Here is a 14,315-nt window from a genome sequence, read left to right as displayed (position 1 = left end):
CCTCCTTAACAACCCTCTCAACCTGGATGGCAACTTTCAGGGATCTATGTACATGGACACCGAGATCTCTCTGCTCATCTCTCTGCCAAGAATCTTACCATTAGCCCAGTACTCTGTCTTCCTGTTATTCCTTCCAAAATGAATCACATCACACTTTTCTGCATTAAACTCCAATTGCCACCTCTCAGCCCAGCGCTGCAGCTTATCTATGTCCCTCTGTAACTTGTAACATCCTTCCGCACTGTCCACAACTCCACCGACTTTAGTGTCATCTGCAAATTTACTCACCCATCCTTCTACGCCCTCCTCCAGGTCATTTATAAAAATGACAAACAGCAGTGGCCCCAAAACAGATCCTTGTGGTACACCACTAGTAACTGGACTCCAGTCTGAACATTTCCCATCAACCACCACCCTTTGTCTTCTTCCAGCTAGCCAATTTCTGATCCAAACTGCTAAATCACCCTGAATCCCATGCCTCTGTATTTTCTGCAGTAGCCTACCATGGGGAACCTCATCAAACGCTTTACTGAAATCCATATACACCACATCAACTGCTTTATCCTCATCCAACTGTTTGGTCACCTTCTCAAAGAACTCTATAAGGTTTGTGAGGCACAACCTACCCTTCACAAAACCGTGTTGACTATCTCTAATCAAATTATTCCTTTCCAGGTGATTATACATCCTATCTCTTATAAACCTTTCCAAGATTTTTCCCACAACAGATGTAAGGCTCACTGGTCTATAGTTGCCGGGGTTATCTCTACTCCCCTTCTTGAACAAGGGGACAACATTTGCTATCCTCCAGTGTTCTGGCACTATTCCTGTAGACAAAGATGACTTAAAGATCAAGGCCAAAGGCTCAGCAATCTCCTCCCTAGCTTCCCAGAGAATCCTAGGATAAATCCCATCCGGCCCAGGTGACTTATCTATTTTCACACTTTCCAGAATTGCTAACACCTCCTCCTTATGAACCAAGCCCTTCTAGTCTAGTAGCTTGAATCTCAGTATTCTCCTCGACAACATTGTCTTTTTCCTGTGCGAATACTGACAAAAAATATTCATTTAACACCTCTATCTCCTCGGACTCCACGCACAACTTCCCACTACTGTCCATGACTGGCCCTAGTCATTCTTTTATTCCTGACATATCTATAGAAAGCTTTAGGGTTATCCTTGATCCTACCTGCCAAAGACTTCTCATGTCCCCTCCTGGCTCTTCTTAGCTCTCTCTTTCTGTCCTTCCTAGCTAACTTGAAACTCTCGAGCGCCCTAACTGAACCTTCATGTCTCATCTTTACATAAGCCTCCTTCTTCCTCTTGACAAGTGTTTCGACTGCTTTAGTAAACCACGGTTCCCTCACTCGACCACTTCCTCCCTGCCTGACAGGTACATACTTATCAAGGACAGAAAGCCTTCTGAAAGTCTAAATAAACTACATCCGCCGGTTCTCCCTGGTCAACTAGTCACATTTTCAAAGAACTCCAGTAGATTTGTGAAGCATGATTTCCCTTTTGTAAATCCATGCTGACTTTGTCTGATTACACCCCTGCTTTCCAAATACTACTCTTCTGCTCTCTATCAGGTCAAACTCTTTTAAATATTTGCTTATTTTATGGTCATTTTCATGCCCTCCCTTTGCTTTCCGAATATCCTTTTTAATTTTGCCTTACACCTTCTTATATTCCTCCAGTTTCTCTGCAGCATTGAGCCCTCAATCTCGTTAATAAGATTCTCCTGATTCCTCTATTCTCTTTCAGCCCCATGAATTCCAAGGGACTCTGGATATTTTAGTCCCACTCTTATTCTTAAAGGGACACAGGGGATGTCAATGTCCAGGCCGGGCCACGTGGGAAGGCAGGTGATAGGACTGGCAGTGCCCAGAGAAGGGCAGAAATATATTGAACCAAAAATCCAAGAATAAAGGAGGAAATAGCTCAAAGAAAAATGTTAAATGAGGACAGATGGATAAGTGTCAGGGGACTGCATCATTTCAGCAGCTTATTGGGGATTTTTGGACCAGCAAGATTGGCAACCAAAGATACTACTGGAAATATGTCCGCTTCATGTCATTATTATTCTCCACGTTTCTCTCTCTCTAGCACTCTTTTAGTCAGTCATAGATGCTTACAGCATGGAAACAGGCCCTTCGGCCCAGCTTGTCCATGCATCAATTTCTATCCCTAAGTTGGTCCAGCTTGCCCACATTTGGCCCATATCTCTCCATACCCACCCTGCCTATGTAACTGTCTTTTTAAAAGACAAAATTGTACCTGCCTCTACCACTGCCTCTGCCAGCTCGTTCCAGATGCTCACCACCCGCTGTGTGAAGATTTCATATTTCCCTCATGGTAACAATTCTTAAGGAACATGTCATTGACTTTCTAGGGAGTGAAGTTCTTTCTGAATTCTGGTGAGGGAAATAGGGAAAAGGAGACTTAAATCCCAAGGATTTGGGAAATTTTAAAGGAACTTAGGTTTGATTTATGTGATGTTTACCAACTGATTATTTCAATGCACCAAAATTGTAATTATTATTTTTCATTGTTGATATTCATTGTGATTTTTAATGAACAAGCAACAAACCCACGATGAATTTCTGAATGGACAGTATGATCTCGGTGTGCAACTACACACATCATGAAAGGTAAATGCAAATGGAGAAGGAGATGGAATTTTCGCATGGTATCTCGAGGCACACAGTGCAAAAGGGAAGCAGTAATATTAAACCAGAGAAGTGTGTTTTAGGCACTTTGAAGTAGGAAGAATGTTGATTACTCCTGTCTGGCACAGAGGTAAAATGAGAAAGGTGGCCAATCCATGGCTTACAAGGGAAATTAAGGATTCAGGGTAGAAGCATAAAAATTAGCCAAGAAAAAACGGTCTGAGGATTGGGAGCAGTTTAGAATTCAGCAAAGCAGGACCAAGGGATTGATTAAGAAGGGGGAAAATAGCGTACAAAAGTAAGCTTGCAGGGAACATGACAACTGACTGTAAAAGTTTCTATAGGCAAGTGAAGAGAAAATGACTGGTGAAGACAAATATAGGTCCCTTACAGAAATAGGGGAATGCATTATAGGGGACTAAGAAATGGCTGAGCAACTGAACACATACTTTGATTCGGTCTTCACAAATGGCACAAATCAGATACCAGAAATGTTGGGGAACACAGGGTTTAGTGAGAGGGAGGAACTGAATGAGATCAATATTAGTAGAGAAATCCCCAGGGCCTGAGAATCTACATCCCAGAGTGTTTAAGGAAGTGGCTGTCGAGATAGTGGATATATTGGTGGTCATCTTCCAGGATTCGATAGACCCTGAAACAGTTCCTAAGTTTGGAGGGTAGCTAATGTAACTCCACTTTTAAAATGGGAGGCAGAGAGAAAATTGAATTATAGACCAATTAGCCTGACGCCGTAGTGGGGAAAATTTTAGAAACCATTGTCAAAGATTTTATAGCTGAGCACTTAGAAAATAGTGGCAGGGTCGGACAGGGTCAGCATGGATTTATGAAGGGGAAATCACGCTTGACAAATCTACTGGAATTCTTCGAGGGTGCTAGAGAATGATGAGGGGGAGCCAGTGGATATGGTTTATTTAGACTTTCAGAAGGCTTTTGACAAAGTCCTGCATAAGAAATAAGCATGTCAAATTAAAGTGCATGGGCTTAGGGGGAGTGTACTGAGATGGATAGAAAACTGGTTGGCAGACAGGAAACAAAGAGTAGGAATTAACAGGTCTTTTCAAATTGGCAGGCAGTAACTAGTGGGATACCACAGGGATCGGTGCTGGAACCCCAGCTATTCACAATATATATTAATGATTTAGATGAGGGAACAAAATGTCATATCGCCAAATTTGCAGATGACACCAAGTTGGGTGGGAGGGTGAGCTGTGAGGAGGATGCAGAGATGCTTCAGTGTGATTTGGACAAGTGGAGTGAGTGGGTAAATGAATGGCAGATGCAGTATAATTTGGAGAAATGTGAGGTTATCCACTTTGATATCAAAAATGAGAAGGCAGGCTACTATCTGAATGGCCATGAATTAGGATAGGGGAATACACACATACATAGAAGATAGGAGCAGGAGGAGGCCGTTTGGCCCTTCGAGCCTGCTCCGTCATTCATCACGATCATGGCTGATCATCCAACTCAATAGCCTAATCCTGCTTTCTCCCCATAGCCTTTGATCCCATTCTCCACAACGTGCAACAAAACCTAGGTATTCTCATACACCAATCACTGAAGGTAAGCAAACAGGCACAGCAGGCGGTAAAGACGGCAAATGGTATGCTGGCCTTTATCGTGAGAGGATTCGAGCACAGGAGCAGGGATGTCTTGTTGCAATTATACTGGGTCTTGGTGAGGCCACACCTGGAATAGTGTGCGCAGTCTTGGTCTCCTTATCCGAGGAAGGATATTCTTGCTCCAGGGGGACCACAGCGAAGGTTTACCAGACTGATTCCTGACGTATGAAGAGAGTTTGAAGTGGAGAGAAGAAGGTTAAGGGGAGACTTAATAGAGGCATACAAAATGATCAGGGGGTTGGATAGGGTGGACAGTGAGAGCCTTCTCCCGCGGATGGATATGGCTGGCACGAGGGGACATAACTTTAAACTGAGGGGTAATAGATATAGGAGAGGTCAGAGGTAGGTTCTTTACGCAAAGAGTAGTGAGGCCGTGGAATGCCCTACCTGCTACAGTAGTGAACTCGCCAACATTGAGAGCATTTAAAAGTTTATTGGATAAACATATGGATGATAATGGCATAGTGTAGGTTAGATGGCTTTTGTTTCGGTGCAACATCGTGGGCCGAAGGGCCTGTACTGCGCTGTATCGTTCTATGTTCTATGGTTAGGATTGTATTCGCTGGAGTTCAGAAGAGTGAGGGAGATTCAATTAGAAACCTATAAAATTCTAACCGGACTGGACAGGGTCGATGCAGGAAGGATGTTCCCGATGGTGGGTGTGTCCAGAACCAGGGGTCGCAGTCTGAGGATATGAGGTACACCATTTTGGACACAGATGAGGAGAAACTTCTTCACCAGAGAGTGGTGAGCCTGTGGAAACTAGTTGAGGCCAAAACATTGTATGTTTTCAAGAAGCAGTTCGAGATTGCACTTAGGCAGAGGGGACCAAAAGATATGGGGGGGAAAGCTGGATTAGGCTATTGAGTTTGATGATCAGCCTGGATAGTGAATGGCGGAGCAGGCTTGAAGGGCTGAATGGCCTCCTCCTACTCTGTTCTATATTTCTGTAATTCAGACACTAGGAGTTAAAGGCAACAATTCATAGAATTTACAGTGCAGAAAGAGGCCATTCGGCCCATCGAGTCTGCACCAGCCAATGGAAAGAGCACCAAACTTAAGGCCACTCCTCCACCCTAACCCCGTAACCCCACCTAACCTTTTTGGACACCAAGGGCAATTTAGCCTGGCCAATTGACCTAACCTGCACATCTTTGGACTGTGGGAGGAAACCGGAGCACCCGGAGGAAACCCACGCATTGTGAGATAATTGGACGAATGAGGGCTGTATTCACGAGAACAGGGATGATGCAGGAATGATAAGGATTAGGAGAGATGTGATAGAGAAAAAAACATTACAATTGTTTTCACTGATTCGTGAGACAGCAGCAAGAGAAACTGGATTAGATTAGAAGTATCACAAAAGGAATTCGTGGAAAAGTTTATTTTTTAAATACGGGTTAGAACATGCAATTCTGAGTCTCTCAAGGCTGCTTAAGAAATGAATATTCATCTATTTTTCTTTTTTCTAAATAATTGAAGAGTACAGGGAGTGAGGGGAAGAGTGAGATTAGACTGGGTGGAATATTAAAGGGTGCTGGGAGTGTGGGGGAAGAGTAAGATTAGACTGGGTGGAATATTAAAGGGTGCTGGGAGTGCGGGGGAAGAGTGGGATTAGACTGGGTGGAATATTAAAGGGTGCTGGGAGTGTGGGGGAAGAGTGAGATTAGACTGGGTGGAATATTAAAGGGTGCTGGGAGTGCGGGGGAAGAGTGGGATTAGACTGGGTGGAATATTAAAGGGTGCTGGGAGTGCGGGGGAAGAGTGGGATTAGACTGGGTGGAATATTAAAGGGTGCTGGGAGTGCGGGGGAAGAGTGAGATTAGACTGGGTGGAATATTAAAGGGTGCTGGGAGTGCGGGGGAAGAGTGGGATTAGACTGGGTGGAATATTAAAGGGTGCTGGGAGAGCGGGGGAAGAGTGAGATTAGACTGAGTGGAATATTAAAGGGTGCTGGGAGTGCGGGGGAAGAGTGGGATTAGACTGGGTGGAATATTAAAGGGTGCTGGGAGAGCGGGGAAGAGTGAGATTAGACTGAGTGGAATATTAAAGGGTGCTGGGAGTGCAGGGGAAGAGTGGGATTGGTGTTCATGCTGGATCTGCCTGGTGCAGGAACCGCAGAACCATAGAATTGCGATAGTGCAGGAGGTCATTTAGACCATCGAGTCTGCACTGACCCTCTGAAAGAGCACCCAACTGCGATCCATTCTCCTGCCCGATGGGCGGCACGGTAGCACAGTGGTTAGCACTGTTGCTTCACAGCACCAGGTTCGATGCCCGGCTTGGATTACTGAGTGCAGAGTCTGCACGTTCTCAGTGTCTGCGTGGGTTTCCTCCGGGTGCTCCGGTTTCCTCCCACAAGTCCCGAAAGATGTGCTGTGAGGTAATTTGGACATTCTGAATTCTCCCTCTGTGTACCCGAGCAGGCGGCGGAGTGTGGTGACTAGGGACTTTTCACAGTAACTTCATTGCAGTGTTAATGTAAGCCTACTTCTGACAATGATAAAGATCATTATCCCTGTAACCCCACCCAACCTCCACATATTTAGAGACTAAGGGCAATTTATCACGGCCAATCCACCTAACCTGCACATCTTTGGACCGTGGGAGGAAACCGGAGCATCCGGAGGAAACCCACGCAGACACGGGGAGAACATGCAGACTCCGCACAGAGAGTGACCTGTGGCCGGAATTGAACCTGTGTCCTCGGGGCTGTGAGGCATCGGTAACCACTGCGCCGCCCCACCTAATCATTCTGCCAGTGAATGGAACTTTCTTCCAAACACATCCCAACCAAAAGGAACAGAGCTCCCTCTCAGAGAGCAGCTTCCAGCAGCAATAAGAATTGATCTCAAAAGGCAGGCAGCGGCAGTGAAGTAGTTTTTGCAAATTGAGAACAACCAGATAGATCAGGTCATCTGCTCTGGACGCCTCATTCTGACCTCAGTCCTCAATGTGGAACATACCCGTGAATGGTTTGCGGCCAAGATCGCTCAGTTGGAACAGAATTTGACAGATAAGTTGATGCACGGAAACTGTTTTGCAGTTATCACAAGACCCGAGGGTGAAACTGAAATCCTCCCTTAGACCACTGCCTGGCTCTGAGCCACTTTATACCTCAGGCAATGGAGCAAAGGACAATCCAACCCAGCTGAGAGTCACTGTTTGACAGACCATTACCCTCCACTTCCCATCGCTACAACTCTACAAGAGAACTGAAAGATATCCTCACCAGTTTACACCGTTTGGGAAGAGGCTCAGAATGTTTGGCTTTTTTGAAGAAGATGGGTTTTGGTATTGGAGTACTCTTGAACTTCAGAAATTCATTAGTTGTATTCAAAGTCTTGATTCCAACACAAGGTTCAGCATCACCCTGGGGACACAGTAAAGTTTCATTACAACTCCAGATTCTGTCTGCACACTCAGAACACTGAAAGCATTTAAATAAGCCCGAAAACCCCACATTCTCATTGTCCAGCCTGTGCGCTCAGTACAAATGGGCAGCTGGAGGGAGGCGGTGTGAAATCCAGTAATTGATGGCTCCCCAGCTCATGGCCTGGCAAAACCAAACCCCCCGATATCTGAACTGTAAGTCAGTCAGGCACCAGTATCTCGCTCACAGCCAGTGAATATGTGCGGTCGGGGAAATTAGATGAGATTTTATTCCCTATCCCCTCTCACTGTTCATATACCATAGTTGGCAGACTCACCAGCTAGCAGTCAGTATCCCCTACCCATTCTAACATTATCCCCTACCCATTCTAACATTATCCCCTACCCATTCTAACATTATCCCTTACCCATTCTAACATTGTCCCTTACCCATTCTAACATTATCCCCTACCCATTCTAACATTATCCCCTACCCATTCTAACATTATCCCTTACCCATTCTAACATTGTCCCTTACCCATTCTAACATTATCCCCTACCCATTCTAACATTATCCCCTACCCATTCTAACATTATCCCTTACCCATTCTAACATTGTCCCTTACCCATTCTAACATTATCCCCTACCCATTCTAACATTATCCCCTACCCATTCTAACATTATCCCTTACCCATTCTAACATTATCCCCTACCCATTCTAACATTATCCCTTACCCATTCTAACATTGTCCCTTACCCATTCTAACATTGTCCCTTACCCATTCTAACATTGTCCCTTACCCATTCTAACATTGTCCCTTACCCATTCTAACATTATCCCCTACCCATTCTAACATTGTCCCTTACCCATTCTAACATTGTCCCTTACCCATTCTAACATTGTCCCTTACCCATTCTAACATTATCCCTTACCCATTCTAACATTATCCCTTACCCATTCTAACATTATCCCCTACCCATTCTAACATTATCCCTTACCCATTCTAACATTATCCCTTCCCCATTCTAACATTATCCCCTACCCATTCTAACATTATCCCCTACCCATTCTAACATTATCCCTTACCCATTCTAACATTATCCCTTCCCCATTCTAACATTATCCCCTACCCATTCTAACATTATCCCCTACCCATTCTAACATTATCCCTTACCCATTCTAACATTATCCCTTACCCATTCTAACAGTATCCCTTACCCATTCTAACATTATCCCTTACCCATTCTAACATTATCCCCTACCCATTCTAACATTATCCCTTACCCATTCTAACATTATCCCCTACCCATTCTAACATTGTCCCTTACCCATTCTAACATTATCCCTTACCCATTCTAACATTATCCCTTACCCATTCTAACATTGTCCCTTACCCATTCTAACATTATCCCCTACCCATTCTAACATTGTCCCTTACCCATTCTAACATTGTCCCTTACCCATTCTAACATTATCCCCTACCCATTCTAACATTGTCCCTTACCTATTCTAACATTGTCCCTTACCCATTCTAACATTATCCCTTTCCCATTCTAACATTGTCCCTTACCCATTCTAACATTATCCACTACCCATTCTAACATTGTCCCTTACCCATTCTAACATTGTCCCTTACCCATTCTAACATTATCCCTTACCCATTCTAACATTATCCCCTACCCATTCTAACATTATCCCCTACCCATTCTAACATTATCCCTTACCCATTCTAACATTATCCCTTACCCATTCTAACATTGTCCCTTACCCATTCTAACATTATCCCCTACCCATTCTAACATTATCCCCTACCCATTCTAACATTATCCCCTACCCATTCTAACATTGTCCCTTACCCATTCTAACATTATCCCTTACCCATTCTAACATTATCCCCTACCCATTCTAACATTATCCCCTACCCATTCTAACATTATCCCTTACCCATTCTAACATTATCCCTTACCCATTCTAACATTGTCCCTTACCCATTCTAACATTATCCCCTACCCATTCTAACATTATCCCCTACCCATTCTAACATTGTCCCCTACCCATTCTAACATTGTCCCTTACCCATTCTAACATTGTCCCTTACCCATTCTAACATTATCCCCTACCCATTCTAACATTATCCCCTACCCATTCTAACATTATCCCCTACCCATTCTAACATTATCCCTTACCCATTCTAACATTATCCCCTACCCATTCTAACATTATCCCCTACCCATTCTAACATTATCCCTTACCCATTCTAACATTGTCCCTTACCCATTCTAACATTATCCCCTACCCATTCTAACATTATCCCCTACCCATTCTAACATTATCCCTTACCCATTCTAACATTATCCCTTACCCATTCTAACATTATCCCCTTACCCATTCTAACATTATCCCCTACCCATTCTAACATTATCCCCTTACCCATTCTAACATTATCCCCTACCCATTCTAACATTATCCCCTACCCATTCTAACATTGTCCCCTACCCATTCTAACATTATCCCTTACCCATTCTAACATTATCCCCTACCCATTCTAACATTATCCCCTACCCATTCTAACATTATCCCTTACCCATTCTAACATTATCCCTTACCCATTCTAACATTATCCCCTTACCCATTCTAACATTATCCCCTACCCATTCTAACATTATCCCCTTACCCATTCTAACATTATCCCCTACCCATTCTAACATTATCCCCTACCCATTCTAACATTGTCCCCTACCCATTCTAACATTATCCCTTACCCATTCTAACATTATCCCCTACCCATTCTAACATTATCCCTTACCCATTCTAACATTATCCCCTACCCATTCTAACATTATCCCCTACCCATTCTAACATTGTCCCCTACCCATTCTAACATTATCCCTTACCCATTCTAACATTATCCCCTACCCATTCTAACATTATCCCTTACCCATTCTAACATTATCCCCTACCCATTCTAACATTATCCCCTACCCATTCTAACATTGTCCCTTACCCATTCTAACATTATCCCTTACCCATTCTAACATTATCCCTTACCCATTCTAACATTATCCCCTACCCATTCTAACATTATCCCCTACCCATTCTAACATTATCCCTTACCCATTCTAACATTGTCCCCTACCCATTCTAACATTGTCCCCTACCCATTCTAACATTGTCCCCTACCCATTCTAACATTATCCCCTACCCATTCTAACAGCATCCCCTACCCATTCTAACATTGTCCCTTACCCATTCTAACATTATCCCCTACCCATTCTAACATTATCCCTTACCTATTCTAACATTATCCCCCACCCATTCTAACATTATCCCCTACCCATTCTAACAGTATCCCCTACCCATTCTAACAGCATCCCCTACCCATTCTAACATTGTCCCTTACCCATTCTAACATTATCCCCTACCCATTCTAACATTATCCCCTACCCATTCTAACATTATCCCCTACCCATTCTAACATTATCCCCTACCCATTCTAACATTGATCAAGACTGCAATGAGCAGAGACAGAATCTCAATTCAGTTAAAGACGGGCAGCATGGTAGCATTGTGGATAGCACAATTGCTTCACAGCTCCAGGGTCCCGGGTTCGATTCCGGCTTGGGGCACTGTCTGTGCGGAGTCTGCACATCCTCCCCGTGTGTGCGTGGGTTTCCTCCGGGTGCTCCGGTTTCCTCCCACAGTCCAAAGATGTGCAGGTTAGGTGGATTGGCCATGATAAATTGCCCTTAGTGTCCAAAATTGCCCTTAGTGTTGGGTGGGGTTACTGGGTTATGGGGATAGGGTGGATGTGTGCGCTTGGGTCGGGTGCTCTTTCCAAGAGCCGGTGCAGACTCGCTGGGCCGAATGGCCTCCTTCTGCACTGTAAATTCTATGAAATCTCACTCCGGCGTTAACACGTTGCCCAATGGGGAGTAAATGGAGTTAGGATACAGATCAGCCAGCAGCGTCTCACTGGGAGAGTCACCTGCTAGCACATTGTCAGCCTTTAACCACCGGAAGCTAGACTAAAACTGGCCCCATCTTTCAGAGATCCCTACAGCCCCCCAGGAGAAACGATACAAGTCAACACTGAACACAGTCCTGGACATGAACGGACATTGTCCTGAGTGTCATATATAATTTCTCCTGTTAGATGAATCTACAATCAGTTGGCGAAGACTGAAGATTGCACCAACTTACACTGGTTTTGATTTTTAGTTTTTTGCTTGAGTTTGGTTCCTCACAGAGTGCCTTCCTCTTTCTCCTGCCTGCTGCCTGGTTCGGAGCTGGAAGCTCCCCAGCCGGCTGCTTCTTGGCTTGTAGCTTTCGAAGCTTCACAAGCATTTTTTTTACTTTTTTACCGACGACAGGCCCAGTGGGTGTCAACTCCACCGGCAAAAGCCTCCCATTCGAGTGTGGAGTCTGCTGCTTCTTTCCGCTCTTTGGCTTGCTTACTCGGGTTTCAAAGTCTACATCCGATGCCGGAGGCTGGGCATCGAGCACAGCGGTGCTCAGAGACCCCGCCTCAATTTTAATCTCGGACGAATCACCACTGACTGGGTCACTCAACGGCATCATTTTAACTGCTCTTGATTTTTTCTTCTTCATCCCCACAGGCAACAGCTCTGTGGGATCAGACTCCTTCCCATTCTCCAGCACTGGCTCATCAATCCTGTCGCTGACTGGCCGGGGTCGCTGTGCCGAACACTTCCTCTTTCGCCCTTTTCCGGCTTTATTTTTGTCTGAAAAACACAAACTCACTGTCAGAGTAATTCTAAGCAGGTGGGGTCAGAGTCAGGATTCTAACTGCACTGCGGGTGGGCTGAGTAAGGATTCTAACTGCACGGCGGGTGGGCTGAGTAAGGATTCTAACTGCACAGCGGGTGGGCTGAGTAAGGATTCTAACTGCACGGCGGGTGGGCTGAGTAAGGATTCTAACTGCACAGCGGGTGGGCTGAGTAAGGATTCTAACTGCACGGCGGGTGGGCTGAGTAAGGATTCTAACTGCACAGCGGGTGGGCTGAGTAAGGATTCTAACTGCACAGCGGGTGGGCTGAGTAAGGATTCTAACTGCACGGCGGGTGGGCTGAGTAAGGATTCTAACTGCACGGCGGGTGGGGTCAGTAAGGATTCTAACTGCACAGCGGGTGGGTTGAGTAAGGATTCTAACTGCACAGCGGGTGGGGTCAGTAAGGATTCTAACTGCACGGCGGGTGGGGTCAGAGTAAGGATTCTAACTGCACGGCGGGTGGGCTGAGTAAGGATTCTAACTGCACAGCGGGTGGGCTGAGTAAGGATTCTAACTGCACAGCGGGTGAGGTCAGAGTAAGGATTCTAACTGCACGGCGGGTGGGCAGAAGGAGGCCATTCAGCCCATCGAGTCTGCACCGGCTCTTGGAAAGAGCACCCTACCCAAGGTCAACACCGCCACCCTATCCCCACAACCCAGTAACCCCACCCAAAACTAAGGGCAATTTTGGACACTAAGGGCAATTTATCATGGCCAATCCACCTAACCCGCACATCTTTGGACTGTGGGAGGAAACCGGAGCACCCGGAGGAAACCCATGCACACACGGGGTGGATGTGCAGACTCCGCACAGACAGTGACCCAAGCCCGAATCGAACCTGGGACCCTGGAGCTGTGAAGCAATTGTGCTATCCACAAGGCTACCGTGCTGCCCCGGCGGGTGGGCTGAGTAAGGATTCTAACTGCACGGCGGGTGGGGTCAGAGTAAGGATTCTAACTGCACGGCGGGTGGGCTGAGTAAGGATTCTAACTGCACGGCGGGTGGGCTGAGTAAGGATTCTAACTGCACGGCGGGTGGGCTGAGTAAGGATTCTAACTGCACGGCGGGTGGGCTGAGTAAGGATTCTAACTGCACGGCGGGTGGGCTGAGTAAGGATTCTAACTGCACGGCGGGTGGGCTGAGTAAGGATTCTAACTGCACGGCGGGAGGGCTGAGTAAGGATTCTAACTGCACGGTGGGAGGGCTGAGTAAGGATTCTAACTGCACGGCGGGTGGGCTGAGTAAGGATTCTAACTGCACGGCGGGTGGGCTGAGTAAGGATTCTAACTGCACGGCGGGTGGGCTGAGTAAGGATTCTAACTGCACGGCGGGTGGGCAAAGTAAGGATTCTAACTGCACGGCGGGTGGGGTCAGTAAGGATTCTAACTGCACGGCGGGTGGGGTCAGAGTAAGGATTCTAACTGCACGGCGGGTGGGGTCAGAGTAAGGATTATCATAGAATTTACAGAGCAGAAGGAGGCCATTCAGCCCATCGAGTCTGCACCGGCTCTTGGAAAGAGCACCCTACCCAAGGTTAACACCGCCACCCTATCCCCACAACCCAGTAACCTCACCCAACACTAAGGGCAATTTCGGACACTAAGGGCAATTTATCATGGCCAATCCACCTAACCCGCACATCTTTGGACTGTGGGAGGAAACCGGAGCACCCGGAGGAAACCCATGCACACACGGGGTGGATGTGCAGACTCCACACAGACAGTGACCCAAGCCCGAATCGAACCTGGGACCCTGGAGCTGTGAAGCAATTGTGCTAACCACTGTGCTACCGTGCTGCCCCGGCGGGTGGGCTGAGTAAGGATTCTAACTGCACGGCGG

The 14,315-nt window shown here is 46.1% G+C and overlaps 2 protein-coding genes across 2 annotated transcripts in view; one reads left to right on the top strand and one right to left on the bottom strand.

Annotated features, from left to right (window-relative positions):
* LOC140427619 (ribosomal RNA processing protein 1 homolog B-like) overlaps positions 1–14,315 on the top strand; it is a 944,136-nt gene that overhangs the window by 826,948 nt on the left and 102,873 nt on the right. The window lies entirely within an intron of this gene.
* The window catches only part of LOC140427611 (ribosomal RNA processing protein 1 homolog B-like), a 63,695-nt gene that overhangs the window by 17,799 nt on the left and 31,581 nt on the right, over positions 1–14,315 (bottom strand). The window contains exons 12-13 of the mRNA XM_072513019.1: positions 11,887–12,428; positions 7,545–7,685 (exon numbers count right to left, since the gene is read on the bottom strand). Coding sequence (XP_072369120.1) covers positions 7,545–7,685; positions 11,887–12,428 — 683 coding nt within the window. The remainder of the gene's footprint in view (positions 1–7,544; positions 7,686–11,886; positions 12,429–14,315) is intronic.

The sequence above is a fragment of the Scyliorhinus torazame genome, chromosome 8 (assembly GCF_047496885.1).
Source record: "Scyliorhinus torazame isolate Kashiwa2021f chromosome 8, sScyTor2.1, whole genome shotgun sequence".
Classification (NCBI taxonomy): Eukaryota; Metazoa; Chordata; class Chondrichthyes; order Carcharhiniformes; family Scyliorhinidae; genus Scyliorhinus; species Scyliorhinus torazame.
This window is presented reverse-complemented; position numbering and strand designations above follow the sequence as displayed.